Raw genomic sequence first — 19458 nt, 5'->3', positions numbered from 1 at the left:
TACTGATAAGGAGACACTTTTTCTGGTTTTGCTCATTCATGGACGCTCCCAGGTTTGGAAAACAGGAAAAACAAAAACACTCACAGCAAATTTTACAACACATATATAAATGAATAAGTTGATCAATAAATATGCCGCGTAGGTTTTTAGCTATACATTATTGTGATGAAGTAGCATGTTTGCAAAGAAAAACATATTTGGTTCTTAATGGTTTCATCATTGTAAGAAAGTCTTTCATTTCTAAATGTTGTTTTTTAAATGAGCCCTATCTTTTTTTTTTTTATCCAAAGATGTGTTTTATATCATCTTTTCTGAAAATGGAATAAAAAGGCAATAAAACTGTTAGATTATTTATCTGTTCGTGTAACTAATGCATTTTTTTGGTTATGTTTTTTTTGGGGGGGGGGGGGGGGGGGGGTCATACTTGCCACTTAGTTTGTAATTTTAAGTGACTACATACTCAAAAGAGGAAGCAACGCATTTTGACTTCTAAAAAAACAGAAATTTTAGTTTTTGACCAACAGTCTGTTAATTTTTTGTTTTTACAATGTATTTAAACTTTAGGGAACAATATAATTACCATTTACTCACTACTGATATGGGCGTAATTGTTTTTGCCGCCAAGGTTTTTTAGAGTAAATTCTTTCTCTCCTTCTATTTTCTTATTTTTTGAAAACACATTGCAAACATTTTGTTTGAAAACTAATATGTTTTACTCATCTGTGTGCGAATAATAAAAAAAACCTTTGAACAAACGAACAGAAACACAAAAAAACGTGTTCACGGTTACCATGGAGCTGTTTATGGAAACTCGTTGTTGATTGGCTAAGACCAGAATCTCAACCAGAATGAGCTACGATTGGTTGAAATAGCTTCATAATGTGACCAATGACAGGGCGCATTTTTTAAAACTTCTGAAAATTCCGGAAGTTGGTGTCACTTTTGTGGCAAGAACGAGTTGAACGAGGTATCTTTAAATCTCAACTTTAATTGAAGGTAACTGCGTTAAAGTACTTTAAGTTGTAGCTAAATATTTTTGAAGTTAAGAGCCCCCGTTGTGTTCTGAAAAGTTTGTGTCTATATTAGCAAGAGTCAATACTAGCCTCGGACTGTTACTCGGCTATTACGCTTTTATCCAATCATGTGTTTAAAAATGAGTATCCTACGTTTTTTGTTTGGCGGAATCGAGTTTATAGATTTGTTTGCTGTCCCGTTTATTATCTTAAGCTCTAAAGTAATGACGTTGTTGAATTAACGTTACCGAATGTTTGTTTGTACGCCTGCCTTGTTTGTCTGTGTTGTGTTTTTGCCTCATTGCTCTGCCCATATGATATGCCCTTTAATGCTTTCAGGTGTTCATCATCATGGATTTTTCTCCTGTCCTTGGACAGCAAAGTCAAAACAAAATCCGCAGTGACTTTGAAAGGTAAGATAATTATCTAGTTTCCCAAACCCACCAAACATCATTCTCTGAGCTCTTCAGTTATCTGATGAGGAGTATACACATCTGTCTTAGCCTAGACAGAACCTTATTAGTGTTTTTACAGGATCTATTTTATTTTTATTGTTTCTTCATAGAGTAAAGAATGAACATAACAAAAGACAGGTGGACCAGAAGCTCAATAAACCTCTGGCGCCCTCCCATCTTTTAAACAAAGATACTGAGAACAAAGATCCGTCAGAATCGGGTCAAAAAGCACCTGTACAGGCAGGTATAAGCAAGCTTCCTGTATTGGCCAAGTCCCTCCGTCTTCAGATGCCTTCACACTTCAAGCAGTCCCACCACAGGTGGGAAGAAAAACCTTTAGCTGTAAGTAACTACATCCTCTTCTATGGTAATTAAACTTTATCACTTACAATACACACCTTAGTTTGTAATATATTTTTTTATCTCTCTTTCAAGGGGAAAGCTAAGAAGAAAAAGCCATGTACCCGGCCCATACCATTCAATTTGTCTCAGCCAAAAAACACAAAAATTGAAAGCAAAAGTCAACTTTCTGTGGCTGCTTCAACAAAGACTCATGCTAACAAGCCTGAAAGCAGAATATTGAATGTCAAACACACTAAACATCGAGCTGCACTGAGCAGCACCTGGGATTCCACTGAAGATGTGCGGAAGTATCATGGGAAAGCTGCCAAAAAAGAATCTCACCTGCCTGGACAGTCGGGTCCGTCCAACACATTGAAAAAAGTGGTTGCCTTCGCCAACGTTTCTTCTAGCTCCACGAGTGGGAAGGCAGACTGTCCGTCTGTTCAGTCTGCTCTTAGTGCAGAGTTGAGGTTGGGAAACATGAAACTGCTCAGTCTCAAAGAAACGTCCACAAATTCACAAACCGTTCAGAATTCTGAACCCATAGTCATGCAGAAACCTCCAAACGGTGAGGATGACTGTATGCTGATCATACAATTAGGATTGCATATTTGTATTCATCTGCTCGAACCATGCTACTTTTGTAGACTGTAAATTGGTACTGGTGAACAAGAATAGGTTATGTTTTATTTTTATGCTCCTTTCTGCCTGTTGACAAAGAACCTTATTTATTACTCCATCATGTTTTCTAATGGTATTGCATATATTTTAGAAAAAAAGGACAACTTTCAGTCAGATCCTTCAGCTCTGCTCAGCATCCTTCGAAATGAGGGGATAGATGTTTCCAGTCGGGCGCCTTCAAGTCTGCAATCCAGACCTTACAGCTATCAGGTGAGTTCATTTGAATCCCAGCAATGCAAACAAAAGAACACCTAATAGTTCCTTTTTGACTGGAAATGTTTCTTAATTTCTGACATTTGCAGCCTCAGCGGGTGTCCGTCCTGAAGAGTAAACAAAAACCTGCGCCTTCATCAGGTCTGCGTTACACTGAAGAAGATGAAAATGAACAGCTGCAGTTGGTTCACTGTGTTACACAAATGAGTAATCAGACTTTATGCCTAGACTCGGTCTGTTTTAGAAATGGCAAAATTCAAACTGCCAAAACAACTTCTTGAATGGTTAAGAAGGTTGATGGCAACATTGAAAGTAAAAAATATTTTAAGTATTCATGAGAAATATTTGATTGGTTGGAATGATGGAGATTGACCTAATTTGCAGAGCTGGAACTGAAACTAGTTTTTTCCTGTCTGAAACTATTGCTTAAAAAATATTTTTTGGTTTGGCAACTTTATTGAAAATGCTGATGTTTACGGTGTAGATAAGTGATCAGACATGCAGAAAGTGTTTTGCCCTCAAATGATTTTTAACATTTAGTTTTGCCGTTTTGATGTAAATGTATTGTAAATAACCGACTCCTTGCCTAACCTGCATGTGTGCTCCAGCAGGGTTAGTGAGGCCAGGGCATTTCTCACCAGATACTGCTGGACTGCAATGCATCCTACTGACTGACGGTGTGACGGCTGGGGCGCCCGTGGGTGCCACACCTAGAAATTCAGTCTGTCCTCCTGGCAGAGGGACATCTATTTATACAGTATGACAGAATGATGTTTTTCCCCCTTTTTTCTGTTTCTAAGTTTACAGAAAGGTTCTGAGTTACTGAGGAAAGTTCTGATCCAGCATTGCTTTTTTTTTTTTTAAGGCCCAGAGGGTACCAGTTGGAAAAACCCCTGTAGAGATAACTGGAGGTCCAGTGGGTGAGATGTAGCTGGCTTTGCAAATAAATATAATTGGCCTTTTTCATTTTAAAAATTATCCAACTCTTTTTTTTCTTTTCTTTTTTTTTCTAAATATACATGTATATTCTTTGCAGCTGCACTCAAAAAGACTCCACAGACAAAATGGACTCCACAGAGAGTCCCCAACCCCTCCTATCAACCCATGTCTGCTATGGTTTGTATTATTGCACTTCTAAAAAGCTGCACTTTGTTTCTCAGAGCTACTGCTTCAGTCTTACTTTGGTTCTGTTTTCAGAAGTGGCATCCGTCAGCCCAGCGCTCACTGCACAAAACTCCTGGATTTGAGAGCTGCAAAAGCAAACTGCAAAAAGAGGTAGCCTAAAAACAGGGAAAGAACACTAAAAATAAGAAAAACAAATCTCTAGAAGGTAGTAAAGTCGATCTTCCATGCATTAATAAGTACCTTGTCCTTAACAAAAAATCTTATAACAAGAGATCAACATTTAGAAACGAGGTGTTCCACACAAGCATTCAATAATGAACAACTAGCTAAATGTTAGATTGAATTATTTTAAATTGAATGTCATACAGCCCAATAATAAGGAATTCTTTGCAAGTTCTAAGCAAATGGTTTGTATTTTTTGAGGTGTTCTGTATCTAGTCATAGTTCATATTGATTACAGTGACAAAAAACCAGTGTAAGAAATGGAAATGACTTTCAAAACAAAATATGAACAAAATATTAACAAATTCTCATAAATCTGAAAACCAGTACTTATTTTAGAACTTTTTGTTTGCAAAATAATAAACATGAATGTCAGTCTAAATTATGACCATTTATGAAGCTTTAAAATAATATCAGAGTATGAAATAATTTTTCTATTGTCAAGAGTATGTAGGATTTTGGCTTCTTTTAAAAAATAATTTCCTTTTTACTAAATCCCAGCTCCTAATGAGATAGAAAAAAAGAAACCGTAGTGATTTTGAGAAAAAACTTGGTAAGGTGTAGAGCAAAGATAAGTTAAAACAAAGTCAAACCTGGTAAAACATCTTGAATGTCTAAAAATAAGGCTTGAAATCTTTACTAGGATAAAATAGTTTGCAGGAAAATGGCCAACAGTGTCAGAAGGGAAGAGAAAAGTTCATTTATATAGCACTCTTAAAAAAAAAAAGTAACAGCAATGAGTAACATATTCAAGTTTAGAATGTTTTATTTTTTTTTTCACTACTTTTCCAACCAGAAAAAAAAGTCTTGGTTATAATAACGACGGTTGTTATTTTTTTGCAGGAAATTGTCCAAAGATTATTTTGTGATGCTGAAGATGTCCAAACTGTAAATGTGGAGACCGAAGTCCTAGATGCAAAAACCGGTGAAAAGCAGCTCCCCATTCAAGCCTCATCTGTAAGGAATCAAATTTGTCACTCAGTTGGCCTATTTTTATTTTAAGCGTCTAGAATTAAAACCACTTTTATTTTGTCAGAAAAAAGTTCTCTTTGAAGAAAAGCTAACAAGAGGAGCCAGCAATGAGGAAGAAGAGACGCGGGAGACGCTCCTGCCAGAACCGCCCAGGGAGTCTGTCATTTTTATGTCAACTGGTAAAAAGCTGTTCAGAGTCTCACGTTTTGACGACACTGAAAGCTGGGATCAGAAGGATCAGCAGGGTCCAGTTTTAGAACCACAGAATGAGCCAGAAGAACACAGTGAACCGTCAGTGGGGCCTGAACCTATTCATCATATCATCCCCTCTGCTCAGCGTATGCAGAAAGGTACCTCTGACCTCACTTTCTGCAGTTCTTCTTGATTTGTCACCTTTTTAAATATCCTCTCTCCTTCTTGGTCACAGACCTGATTGCACAGAAACCTTGTTCTCGGAGTTCTGCAGTGGCATTGCTGCGTAAGCGGTTTCCTCCTCTGGAGGAGCTGCGATTGGATGAGGAGGTTGCCTTCTTCATCTCTTTGTCTCTCCCATCCAACAACGGGTGTCCTCCACCTCGGCCTCGCTGTGAAAACCCCTTGGCCGTGCTCTTGCACTTTAAAGAATCCACTGTGAGTACGCAACAGACTGCAACAGCTGAATCTTACTGAAGTTAATCTCATGTGACCATTGTTTCTCATTTTTATATAAAAGAAAACGGTTGTTTTACTAAACCCTTAGTTTTTATATTTCCTTCTATTATTTAATATTTCTGTGGATAAATTATGATCTAGATTAACATTCACTCTCACCCAATGCCTAAATCTTTTGCAAAGGCATAAAAACATCTAAGGTTTTGAATCTTTGATTTTTATTTTTTAAAAAGCCCCCACCTTCCGTCCCAGTGTTTGACACAAATTAGAAAGTGCTAAACGTTGTAATTCCTCAAAAGACCCCAAAAGGCGGGCCCTAAAGGGAGCAGTTTCTTATCAACCACCTCGGTAAAAAACTTGAGTTATCTGTTTCTACATATGTAAATGTAGTAAAGGATAGTTTTGATGTGAATTGTTTTTGTTTGGTTTTTCCTTTTTTTTATTCATTACAATTTGTGGGGGGGATTACTCCGGTTTACGTGCCTGGCCCACTTCCTCATAAGTTTTGTCCTGCAGAATCCAATGGGTAACGCCAAAGATCACCTGTCTAGTCTACATAGGTCTATGAATGTTACCAATGCCTAAACCTGTCATTCCCAACATATCACAATAGTTTTCATTCTTAAGCAAGGGACTTAAATTCCACACACCCCAAAAAAACAAGATGTGCTAGTTAATGTAAATCATAACATACACTCAATCTGTCCTTGTTTTAGTATTCTTTTTATTTTTTAATCCTATTTTTTTAACAAATGCTAAAACCTAATCTGAAATTACAATCTTAAAGACCCACTCCGATGAGAATCCAATTTTTTAAATGTTTTAAGCATGTTCCTGTACCATTTTTCTGATAATGGAGGACAGAAATAAAGAAAGTTAAGCTCAAAATTGCATTTCTTAGTTTTTCTTTGTTTAAATTGTTGTGAATCAGGAGCAGAAGAAAAAATGACGTTTGAAACGGATATATTGAAAAAGATATTTGTGACGAAGAAAATCTGCGGGCCAAAAGCTCACTGCTCTGCTACACAATGGGTTTGGGAAGGGAAAGGGGGTTGGGGTTGCTCCATGCCAACAGTCCTGCCCACAACTCGAGGCAAATTTCTAGAGACTTCCTTCCGCTCTGCAGAAACTATGTCCTAGAAAAAGACAAGTTTTTGGATTTAGGCTGACAACATTACAATCATGATTTAAAAAACAAAACAAAAAAACACTGGGAATAGCCTGAGTGGGAGTGTATCTGTCACCCGAGTGTGTACCAAAAAGTTGTCTGTCCACAAACGTGCATTCATGTAATCACGCTTTTTCTTCTTTTGCTTTGCAGGAATTTCTTCCAATACGCTTGGATCCATTGTACATTTCATCTCAATGCTGCTCTCCGCTGAACGAATGATGATTAAAACACAATTTGTTATTTGTACTTTTAAAAAAGCCTACATGTATAATATTTTGGTTATTAAATAATAGAAATAAATGAGAATTTGTACAGTTTAAAGTTTGTAATAAATGTGTGCCACTGATGTGTGTGAATTCCTTATTTCTCCCAGCTGTTTTAGTCTGTTTATTTTTTTTGACTTTGCCTGATCATAATCAGACAGTTTCTACAACATTAATTTTATTGCTTAAAGATTCCCTCACTGTGGTTGTTTGGAGGTGTCAAGGTACCAGCGTGGTTCATCTCTCCACTCATTTTAGGTCAAGCCATTCAGATTTCTGTTGATATAACTCATTATTGAATGGCCAAAGTAGAATTTTGTTGAGACAATCCGTAAGAAATGATGTGTACTGGTGAGTTTAGTCCTGGGGTCTTCTGAAATAAAAGACTGCTGAGGGGATGTTGCATGACACAAAATACAGAAGGTTGTCTTGCATACCTCAGATCATCTTTAAGCCATGCAGGGTTCAGGCCTTTTATTTTCTGGAAGCTGTAGAAGCTGGACCACCGTGTCAAATCATGCCAAAGCCAGGTATTTGATTTTAAATGAAACTTTTATTTTTATGCTCTGTGCACCAAAGAGGAAATTCTTTTAAACTCACTGAACATGTTTATACTGGGAGGAAACGACTTACTGAATAATTTCCAGCATCTCTTTAGCCCAAATATTGACAAATTGTTTTGAACCCACCCTGAGCAGGTCACCAGTCTGTTGCAGAGCAACAGATAAAACAAAGCATTTTTATCAGTGACTGTGTACTTTTGGAAATGTTGGTTTGCTTCTTTTTTTTTCATCACTACAACAGTCGCCTTTCCATCTGAGACAGTGCAAATATCACTGGTCACATTTTGGGAACAAATGCAGACATCCTGAATTCGTTGTAGGGAATCCAAGTTTATTCCACCGCTTTGGACAGAAGAGAGAAAATCATCCACTGCTGCCACCAGAGGACAAGGACAGACGGGAAAGTCAGCGGGAGGATTACGTTCTCTGGTCTGAATTTTTGGATCCACCCACACATCTGGTTTGCAATAGTTGCACCAAGATCTTCCAAACTATCCAAGTTCACCTCAATATTCAGGTAAGGTACAATAAAATTGGTTTTTCAATATAATCATACAAGTACAGTTTTATTTCTTGTCTGATTTGGTCCTCATGAAAACTGTCCTGATATTTAAGACTCTGAGCTCATTTGATGTTTTTCTATCAGATTTACACAACAGGTATGCTCTGAAAGGTCACCGAGTTTTTCTAATTATCTCTCACTTTAAGGCTGGAAGTTGTTTTAAAAAGGTGCTCTCTGGCCTGCAGTTTGCAAGTATAGCAACTTGGATTTCACATTTATTTATATTGCAGAAATGTATTGAGAGGAAATAAAATAATCAAAGGTGCATTTCTGTTTCATGCTTCATCATCACAGAGTGCAGTGTGTTCTGGTTCTATTTACCACAGGTGGCCACTGATCCTGATATATTTAGTAGAGGTGAATGAGTGGAGGTCTTGGTGGGAGGAGACAGCAGGGACACTAGTCTATAAGCCTTCTCCTTCAACTCTTACGGAGCCTAGCTTGAGGTAACAGCACCCTGGTCTTCTGGCTTTTCCCCCTCGTCAGATATTTGCCTCGTCTAAACATGTCCAAGGTTCTTCATCCCACCAGGGATCCCACAAAGATGGGCCTAGGAAAGTCCATTGCTGTGCTGACTTCAGGTGGAGATGCCCAAGGTGAGCAGAAGGGAAACATTTTCAATTTAAAATTTTCCTGTATTTTGCAAAAAGGGAAAATAGTATTTGGAAGCATCTTTTTCTTTGTTGCCGGATTGCAAACCAGGATTGTTTAGTTGGGTCACTAAAGTTTCTTTTTGCATTCACAACACCTGAAGATCAGGAGGCACAGACGTCAGAGCAGTTCAGAGTAATCCTGAATAAGTCATGAGCATGCAAACAAATGACAATCTGGCTTTACTGGAACATCAGTGGGCAATGCATGCTTGTTGTTAGAAATCTTCAGCAAAAAAAAGTCTAAAAAGTGACTTTAGACAAGGACATTTCAAAATAAAAGTATTTTTTAAAATATGTTTACGTTTCTGCTTAGCTCGGATAACGCTGCATGATGCTTAGCTCATTAAAAAAAAAAGTCAATTTTTTTATTTTATTTACAGGGCCGTTAAAGCTTCCTTTCCAAACCAGCCTTCAGCCCTCTCTGTTGATCGGCTTCTTGTGTGCCTTATTTTTCTTCTTTGGGGCTAATTTTAGTGATGATGACCTTTTTCTGGTATGGGCAGAAGAAGCGCTCACAAATACACAGCTGCTGTCTGAAACAAGAGCCGCAGCATGCCGGCTCGTCACAACAGAAACTCTCACAGTGGCCTTTACTGTACTGGCATCAGGGGGCAAGAACATACACGAGACATACAGAACCCTAAACCCTGCTCCTGTCTTTTTCCACACGGCTATTTATGTCTTATCTGAAGCCAACACGTAGGCCAAGCTTCTTAAAAGGTTAAGATGGGGTCTGACAGTTTGCAGCTGTCTGACAGCACGTTTCAAAGACAATCAGGCTTGACTTGTCTAAAATGGAGCCGTCATCGCAGTTTGTTTCTCATAGGTATGAATGCTGCAGTCAGAGCAACAGTCAGAGTCGGTCTTTACACCGGAGCTAAAGTCTACTTTGTTCATGAGGTAGGGGCTGGGTGCAGATGACTGCTCTCTGCCCATCTTAATATCTCATAAAAGGCTTTACAGCCCTCATGAAGTGTGTCATTTGTGTGTGTGGAAGAATTTGGGCAAACAGTTGTGTATTTATGCTGTAGGGGTACCAGGGTCTTGTGGATGGAGGAGAAAATATCTGCTCGGCCTCTTGGGAGAGTGTTTCTATGATGCTGCAGCTGGTGAGTGATGAGGTTCTGATCAAAGGACGTTTTTAGAAAATTTATACATACAGTAAATAAAATTACTCCCCAAAATTGTAGGAATCCATTGGGTCTGGTCCTGGCGTTACATAAGACACAAACCCAAAATCCGGAATGTTTATCTCACCAATGCACCCAATTCATCTAAAAATAAAAAAAAACAAAAAAACAGTGCTATTTGAGCAAAAACGCCAATCTCAAATTTTTATATTTACATAATTGAAAGTCCCACTCTGGTCATATTTTGATCTATAAAAGTGTCCCCAGTGGTCTTTTATTTATGATTATGCCATTTTTAGGCAAAATCAAAAAATCTGTTATGCTCTTCAGAGCGACGGCCTCCGTTTCCAGTCATCCTTTTGTTTACACTCCTTCACAGCCCCTCACAACCCCAAACTAACAGTAGAGGTGCAGCTATGGCGAGCACTATTGCAGTTATCCAGCCGTACAGTTTTTGAGCCAGATGCAGCTCAGATGAGGAAAAGGAAGATGTACGTTGATCTAGTTGTCTGTGGAAGGATGCATTGGAATGGAGCAAAGCAAGCAGCTTGCGGTGTGCCATTATAGGTTCGATGTCACACCTACAAGCTTTTTCAGCATTTTTTTGTCTGCTCCTGTTTCACAATTTCAATAAATAAATACTCAGAAATGCAACTCTAAGCTTATTTTCTTTATATACATCCTCCATCATGAAAAAAATGCTGCAAAAACATATTTAAGACACAAAAAGCAGATTTTCATCAAAGTTATTCTTCAACCATTTCTTTAGTGAGATTATATCTAGTGTGACCCCAATAGGGACAGAGTAGAGTTTTTCAGTGCTGTGGAATGAAACAGTAAAGAGCTAAGAGCAGAAAACAAAACAAGAGTTATAATGCTCAGTCAGAAAGGAAGTATTGACTTCTTTATAGTCGTCCATGTAGACAAGAACCAAACCGTTTATTTTTATGTTTTAATATTGTCACAAATTCTTGGTGTTGCACTTTTATAGTTAGAAAACAAAAATAGAATTAGTCTTTATTGTCATTGCAACAAGTACAGGTACAATGATAGGAAAAAAGGTGGGGGGATTACATGAGGAGAGCAGACTGTAGGTTATAGTGTTATTTTTAAGCTGTTTACACAAATAACTTTAGTTAAAACCACAACTTTAGTTTGTTTTGTTATTCTTGCTGTTTACAGCTTTTATCCAACTGATAAATGGATGCTCTTTTTTTGGTTATGACATTTAATATTGACTTGAAAGTAAAGGTACGAAGGCAAAAAAAACACACAAAAACAAGTGTTTTACATTTCCCTTCACTTGTGTTGTATAAATAGACATAGAGATAAATAGAGATTAGAAAGAGAGCTGTTATAGAAATCAGGGTTGATTATGGACAGATGGCACAGGACTAGATTCAAAAAGGATTGTTGATGAGTTCCTGCAGTTTTATGAGGAATTCTATTCTTTGATTGATAATCTTTAGTTGGTTCAAACAGAAAAAATGTTTGCTCAGCAGAAACCAATTCTTCCCCCTCTCTGCATTCCTATGTAAGGGTGGCACTGTCATCGGCAGCGCTCGCTGCAAAGACTTCCGAACCAGGGAGGGTCGCATGAAAGCAGCCTGCAACCTGGTGAAGCTGGGCATTACCAATCTGTGTGTGATTGGAGGAGACGGCAGTCTGACAGGAGCCAATGAGTTCAGGACGGAATGGAGCGGCCTGCTGGCTGACCTTGTCCGAGCTGGTAAACAATCAGATTGCAGAATACTACCTTTACATTTCTTCTACCTCCCATCAGAAACCAGATGTTAACTAGCAGTAATAGAGTTCCATTTTTACATTTTATACTGTTTTTTAAACTTGTAGGTAAAATATCAGCAGAAGAAGCCAAGAAATCTTCCCACCTGAACATTGTCGGCATGGTTGGTTCTATAGACAATGACTTTTGTGGTACTGACATGACCATTGGCACTGACTCCGCCCTTCATCGCATCATTGAGGTGGTCGATGCTATCACCACAACTGCACAAAGGTGTGACAGCGACGCACAACCAATCTGACACACAAAGTTTGCTGCAAAGGGAGTAAATTTTAAAAATGAGATGCACAACATTTCTGTTAAAAACCAAATTGCTGCTCAGGGTCTTTATTGAATTAATTGCTTTATAGATCACTGATAAACCTTATAACTTTATAACTGAAAGCTGTGTTCACTGACAGCCACCAGAGAACATTCATCCTGGAAGTGATGGGCAGACACTGTGGGTGAGTTCTATGTGTTCAATGTATGTACATGCAGGTATGTCACTGCTCCAAATAATGTGTGTTTTAGCTTTGTTAGCGATTACGGCCAGTCTATTCTCCAATAGGGGAGTTGATTAGAGGGGAGGGAATTGATTGGAAGAAAGTTTGACTTATTTGTTTAAAAATCTAAGCCTGATTGTGAACTTTTCAGAACTATAGGCTTGTGTGTCACAATAATCATGAATGTATCCATGGCTGGTGACAAGAAGGCACACAGAGGTTTACCGAGTTAAATTAGCATCTGTTCACTCCTGCAGTTACCTGGCTCTTGTATCAGCTCTGGCCTGTGGTGCAGACTGGGTTTTCATTCCGGAGATGCCTCCCGATGAGGGCTGGGAGGACCATTTGTGCAGGAGGCTGATGGATGTGGGTTTGCTTCTATTCACATATGGACTTCCTGAACTTACTCTATAGACACACTAGTGGAAAATCTTACGCCTTTTGGTTAATTCTAGCAAAGGAGTCGAGGTTCTCGTTTGAATGTGATCATCGTCGCTGAGGGGGCCATTTCTAGAGATGGCAAACCCATCACTTCTGACCAAATCAAAAAGGTTTGTTTTCCTGTTGAATTGTTGCCACACAGACACATTTCTAACCTGTTCTTCTTCCCTTCTAGTTGGTGACAGACAGGCTTGGCTTCGACACGCGTACAACTGTTCTTGGACATGTACAGAGAGGTGGAACACCCTCTGCCTTTGACAGAATCTTGGTAATCATCTCAGAAGATGTCAAATTTGCTGCCTGTTTTTTTCCTTGTTGCTCCACGTACCTTGCGACCTGTGTGTATCTGCGCCCTGCAGGGCAGCAGGATGGGAGTAGAGGCAGTGATGGCCTTGCTGGAGGCCACTCCAGACACTCCTGCCTGTGTGGTCAGCCTGTCTGGAAACCAAGCAGTCAGATTACCTCTTATGGAGTGTGTGCAAGTGGTATGTCCCTATATTTTCCCACTTTATGCTTTGAGTCTTTCAGTGCTAAGACGTTAGAGTTAAACATTATTTTCTCTGCTTCACAATTTAAAAAACATTTTGTCTGGTAGACAAAAGACGTGACGGCCGCCATGGCTCAAGGCAAATTTGAAGACGCCATCAAGCTCAGAGGGAGGTAGGGATTGTTATCTAAAGTGTTTTATTCTATTAATTTAATGCTCCATGAGTGAAATTTGAAGCCGTTTTATTTTTGTTGTTGCATGGATCAGCTACTTTTTATTAATAGTATTTGCAGACCAAGTGAAAGAATAAAAAAAAACACAGATTTTGAGATTGATCAGGTAGTTGCCATCAAAATATAAGACAAATTTGAAATATGTGTGTATACTTTCCATATACACAGAAGAAAACTAATGTTCATTTTAACCTGTTCTGCTCATTCATGTGTGATGTGCAGGAGTTTTGAGAATAACTGGAACACATACAAGCTTCTGGCTCACATAAATCCCCCAGATGTCAAGGTTTGCATCTTCCGTTTTATCATTGCTTTTTCAGAAGAAAAAAAACACCTGAGATGAGCATTTTAAGCTTTCAAATGAGTCCTCAGTTGTCTTTACTGATGGCAGAGCAACATCAATGTGGCGGTTATGAACATTGGAGCTCCCTGCGCTGGCATGAACGCTGCGGTCCGCTCAGCTGTGAAGATGGGAATCATCCAGGGTCACTCCATGCTAGCTGTCCATGATGGTTTTGATGGACTGGCACATGGACAGGTGACTGCACTCCATCATTTTGCAAAAATGATGGTTATATCAGAAAAAATTATGAAGAAAGAAATGTGTGATGGCAGTTGTAAATGCTACTTTAATTGAAGGTCTCTTCAAACTCTGTGTTTAGACTCTTGAAAGATGGCTGCCAAGCTACCTTTTTTTTGATTCTTGTAAATTCTATTTTGTCTGCAATGCATGCAAGCAGGGATTATGTGTTACACTGCAGACAATAAATAGGAAATTGCTTTCTTTCATTAGTTATACATTACATGTGTTAGAACATGATCTGAGTTGAGGGACCTGTTAAAAAAAACTATTAGGAGAAAACACAGTAAAAATGTGTTTTTTACATTTTAGATACAAATGTGGTGCTTTAGTGTTTACAGTTTTTACAAGTTATTTTTGATTCTGCAGATTGAACCTATCACATGGACTTCAGTGTCCGGCTGGACTGGGATGGGCGGTTCAATGCTTGGCACTAAAAGGTAAAAAAAAACAGTAATTTCCAGTCAAATATAAAATATACAAACACAAAAGGTCTAATTTTGTGTCTCTGGGCTTCCTTAAGAACTCTTCCAGGAAAAATGATGGAAGAAGTCAGCCTGAACATTGCTAAATACAACATTCATGCTTTGGTGATCATTGGTGGATTTGAAGTAAGACTGCAGTTTTTTGTTTTGGTTTGATATTTTATCCAAGTTGTAGGTTTTGTAAACAACTGTCTCAGAGGACATAGTACAATGAAAGTTTAACACCCTTTCTTTATTTCTATAAACAAAGTCTCTGCCTGCCTTTTTCCATGGATGTTGTAGGCCTATGTTGGAGGCCTGGAGTTGGTTCAGGCAAGAGAGAAATACGAGGAGGTGTGTATTCCCATCGTGGTCATCCCTGCTACGGTCTCCAACAACGTCCCAGGATCCGACTTCAGCATCGGCGCTGACACTGCCCTCAACACCATAACATCTGTTAGTTTCTTTAAAGGAAATTCCCACCTTCACACATACCTTACAAGCTGATGATGTTGTATTTTGTTGCACTTTTTTGCAGACATGTGACAGAATCAAGCAGTCTGCGGCTGGTACAAAGCGCAGAGTCTTCATCGTTGAGACGATGGGTGGATATTGTGGTTACTTGGCCACCATGGCAGGTCTGGCCGCAGGGGCTGATGCTGCCTACATCTTTGAGGAGAAATTTACCATCAGAGATCTGGAGGTGAGCAGAGTGCTGTGATTCCGTTAGAATTGTATTTTATCTAAGACTAAATGGTCTAAATTTGTACAATTGGCTCAAAAAAACAAGGGAACAATCATGCAATGAACTTATGCTGGGGGTCTGTGTAATGCTTGTTTTCAGCAGATCACTTTAAGTAACATGTTTTGAGTATGCACGCTGTGAAATTGGCCCACAGGCAAATGTGGAGCATCTTTTGGAAAAGATGAAGACGACTGTAAAGAGAGGACTGATTCTCAGGTGGGTTTTGTTGAAAAAATAAAATAAAATACTATAAAACAGATTGAGTGTTTATAATACCTGAAAGACAAACTTGTGAGAATCCATGATGCCAGTTAAAGGACTGATTTTCAGCGCTGCAGTAGACCCATAACTTTGATTTCAAAATAAATGTTACCATCTGACGACAGCATATGAAAAAAACTTGCATTTTAATCAATTCTGGTACTGCAAGACAAAAAAATGTTTTATCTAAATTTGACATGCCTCAAAAATATGAACTACATTGGAGGAGTTCTGTCACATTTATGCCGTTTATGTGCCACATAAACGACAAGGATGAGTCCTCTTACATCTCTGACAGTTTGATAATAACTATTTTGCTCCTGTTCAAAGCTACAATAACAGCATTGTGCTGAGGAAGAAGGTGTCACCAAAGAGAAAACTAACCCTAAACAAAGTAAACAGAAATTAAACTGAATCCGCTTTGATTCTTTTCATATTATCAGTTTGTCTTTTACTTGAATCTGTCAAAGACTAGTTTCACTGTCATCTTTGGGTTTTTCTAGTCTTCTGCATAGGACATGTGCAGCCTATGTTTAAGGTGTTTTTTTGTGCACAAAAAAACAGTTAAGATTTTCTTTTGCTAAAGGAAAGAACTCAAACGGTCTAGCAAAAATTCGGTTCAACAACTGACTCAAAAATCCCAGGCAGTGAAGGAGGAAAAGTGCATCTACTCCAAAGTTGTTTATGTTCACATAAACATCTGCATTTGGAAATGGCAGACTGTGAATTTTTTTTTTATGAAAACAATTTTTTTTTCCTAATTAAAAGCTGATTGAATCTGTCACCTCCAAGTTTTAAAAGAACATTTTTTAGTGAATGAGTGTGTCATAAATACAGTGCCTAATGAAATTTGCTCTACAGCATCATCAATTTACTCACCTCGATTGAAAGAATATTAAAAAAATGTAATCGCACAAGGGGATGCTCCCTCCCTAACAAACAACACATCATGACACATTTGCTATTCCCTAATGCTTTAATGAAATTCCACATTGTGATTCATTTTTAAAACTTGTTTAATTTATCAGACTATTGCATATTTTCTTATCAGTCGTCATCACTAGCATTAAACTATTGACAACCAGAATAAACATTTCTGTGGCATGAAGTGGAGTTTTTTTTTTATCAGGATTTTTTTTTTAATCTTGGATTTATCTGCGCTTTTCCAGACGCTCAAAGCACTTACATTGTGGCCATTATTCATTCACTCCTCATTCATACTTGGTGATGGTAAGCTATGGTTGTAGCCACAGCTGCCCTGGGGCAGACTGACAGAGGCGTGGCTGCCATTTCGCGCCTACGGCCCCTCTGACCATCACCGGGATCATTCATACACATTCACACACCAGTGGAGCCACACTGGAGGCAAGGAGGGTGAAGTGTCATGCCCAAGGACACAACGACATTTGGCTGGTGGGAGCGGGGAATCGAACCGCCAACCCTTCGATCATTGGACGACCCGCTCAACCACCTGAGCCACTGTCGCCAGGATGACATTAGGACGATCAAATGACAACATTCCTTATTTTTTTCAAGAAGGAAAAATGAACAAACAACAGATTACTGATAATAAAATTTTTGCATTTTTAATAACACTTGGAAAACAAGAAAAGACCATAAACACCATAGACTAAACTTTGCTTTGCTGCTTCAGTTTTTTTTGCTCAGTGTTTAATTGGAAAACCTCATTATTTCCTACTATTGAAACTTGCCTGGGATCTTTATAATTGTGTCAGATTTTCCAGTAATGTGACACCTGAATAATATATGACTGTTCTTGAAAAAGGAATGAAAACTGCAATTCCAACTACACGACTGACTTCATCTTCAGCCTTTACTCAGAGGAAGGCAAAGGCGTCTTTGACTGCCGTAAAAATGTCCTGGGACACATGCAGCAGGTAGGATCTCCATTTTCTGCTCTAATCCACTCAACATTTCTTCATCTAGTTTTTTCAAGATTGCATTTGTGTTAACCTGCGTGTGCTTGGCTGACTGAAGGGTGGTACTCCAACACCCTTCGACAGGAACTTTGCCACAAAGATGGGTGCCAAGTCTGTTTTATGGTTGACTGAGAAGCTCAAGGAGTGCTACAGGCATGGTATGGTCACATGTCAAATGCATCTGCTGCACGTCTTTAACCTGCAAAAGAGCAACAAGCATTACTCCAGATTTAGCAGAGCTCCACTGTCTACCAGCGCATTGTTTCAAATATAACGTTTTAATTTTAGAAGTTAACATGTGCAGGTCCCTCTTACTGAGATTCTTAGACCCCACAAACTTTCTGAAGATGTTTTTTTTTTTTGGTTGTCCTTCACACACATTTTAAAGTTAGAAGGAATTGAGGATTTCAAGCTGAAGGCTCCCAAACTCCAGAGTGCTCTTTATGTTTATATGTATTTATAGTTTTGCCTTTATCTTTATTAAATTTTCTTTTTTTCTCTATTATGGGGTTTGTGTTGTTCATCCCTTTGTGACTGGGGAAAAGTGCTGTATAAAATAACTTTTCTCACAGACGTGGTTATCATTTCATCTGATAGACATAATGGCTGGCACTGTTCCACTGTTGCTTTTTTTCTATTTTTACATAGCTATGTTGATGTGTGTGCAGCAATGTGACATCACTGCTCACACATTTGTTCTGCTAGGTCGTATCTTTGCCAACACACCAGACTCCGCCTGTGTTTTGGGCATGAGGAAGAGGGCTCTCAACTTCCAGCCTCTTGCTGACCTAAAAGCAGACACAGATTTTGAGTAAGATGAACAGCTTCAAATAATAGAATTCTCCAGGGAGAATTTCAGGTCAATTATGATTTTTCGTGCGCTCTTTTGTTTTTCTCTGCAGGCACCGGATCCCAAAGACACAGTGGTGGCTAAAAATCAGACCCATCATGAAGATCCTAGCCAAATATGACATCAAACTGGACACATCTGAACATGCTAACTTGGAGCACGTGGTCAACAAGACGGGTTCTTTGAAGAAATAGAGCCCATAGCTGAGCAAAACCTCTCCATATAAATGATAAAAGTATCTAAAACACTCTTTTCTTGTGCTGTCACTCTTTTCCATCCAGTAGAATTAGCAAAATAATTATCAAAAACAGGACCAACTGGCAGGAAAAAAGTAATGAAATATTAATTAGGAAAATACTGTTTGCTGTCAATAAATTTGGTTATTATGTGTGGTTATTTTTTATATTTTTTGCACACAAAAAATGAAAACAATTTCAAACAAGTCAACCGTGATCTCAGAAAATGTTCCAATTCATTTTGGGTAAGAAATTATTTTAAAAAAAAGGCCAAATAAGAACTAGGGTCTGCAGAAATTGTTAAGTGTTATCCATCATGTTTACCTGATATCTTGTTCTCTTTCATATAAAAAAAAACAGCCTGCAGATTTTTGCAGTACTGATCAAATTTTAGGATCCTTGTTACACACAAGAATTTAAATATTGTATATTTTTTAACAATCATAAACCCTTTGTATTAAGAAGGAACTTTTAAGACCATTGTTGTGCCCTTAAAACCGTGTAAATTGAGATCAATCTAAAATGTAAAGTTTTTTTTTCTGGTTTTTGTAATGTGAAGTTTGGTTGTAAAGTTGCAAACTGGCCTTTATTTTCTCTCTTAGGACATGTTTCAAAAAATCTGTTTCCCTGGAGAATTTCAGACACAACTGACACTTTGTGTAAGACTCCCCTTTTCACCCGTTAACAGGGAGAGGATTCTTCTGTGGATTTTGTAAACAGAAGTTAGGATGAGGAGATAAATTCTAAGCCATCAAAGATATAATCCCGTCTCCCCTCACAGCATTAAACCTTCACCTCAGTGTCGGTCAGAAGGAGAACAAGACAGACATTTTTAATAATAACCAACACTTGTAAGTCAAAAACTTCCAAAATTATTGCATCAAAAATGGCAGGTGAACTTCTTATTTATCTCCAA

The 19458-nt window shown here is 38.4% G+C and overlaps 2 protein-coding genes across 8 annotated transcripts; both read left to right on the top strand.

Annotated features, from left to right (window-relative positions):
* The first annotated feature begins 858 nt into the window (after positions 1-858).
* troap (trophinin associated protein) lies at positions 859-7191 on the top strand. 7 transcript variants are annotated; one of them, XM_023956562.2, is made up of 14 exons: positions 859-996; positions 1353-1426; positions 1579-1810; positions 1904-2168; positions 2583-2701; positions 2794-2845; positions 3316-3461; positions 3570-3624; positions 3741-3820; positions 3902-3979; positions 4895-5008; positions 5088-5373; positions 5451-5653; positions 6996-7191. In XM_023956562.2, exons 2-14 carry the CDS (start codon positions 1365-1367, stop codon positions 7062-7064), a joined length of 1761 nt encoding a protein of 586 aa, XP_023812330.1. In that variant the 5' UTR covers positions 859-996; positions 1353-1364; the 3' UTR covers positions 7065-7191. The 7 variants fall into 7 exon arrangements, with proteins under 7 accessions (XP_023812330.1, XP_023812328.1, XP_020560277.1 ...); XM_023956560.2 differs by having other exon boundaries at positions 3313-3461; XM_020704618.3 differs by having other exon boundaries at positions 1904-2378.
* Positions 7192-8614: 1423 nt separating this feature from the next.
* pfkma (phosphofructokinase, muscle a) lies at positions 8615-18698 on the top strand. The gene is made up of 22 exons (XM_004070422.5): positions 8615-8829; positions 9713-9786; positions 9918-9995; positions 11556-11745; positions 11868-12033; positions 12222-12266; positions 12563-12671; positions 12761-12856; positions 12922-13014; positions 13106-13231; positions 13342-13406; positions 13689-13752; positions 13858-14004; positions 14416-14486; positions 14570-14657; positions 14814-14966; positions 15049-15213; positions 15410-15471; positions 17303-17414; positions 17515-17614; positions 18162-18267; positions 18359-18698. The coding sequence occupies exons 1-22, from the start codon at positions 8739-8741 to the stop codon at positions 18498-18500; spliced, it is 2343 nt and encodes a 780-aa protein (XP_004070470.1). The 5' UTR covers positions 8615-8738; the 3' UTR covers positions 18501-18698.
* The last annotated feature ends 760 nt before the right edge of the window (positions 18699-19458 follow it).

The sequence above is a fragment of the Oryzias latipes genome, chromosome 7 (genome assembly GCF_053564925.1).
Source record: "Oryzias latipes strain Hd-rR chromosome 7, Olatipes_Hd-rR_3.1".
NCBI lineage: Eukaryota > Metazoa > Chordata > Actinopteri > Beloniformes > Adrianichthyidae > Oryzias > Oryzias latipes.
Note: the sequence above shows the minus strand (reverse complement) of the source record. Positions and strands in the feature narration are given on the sequence as shown.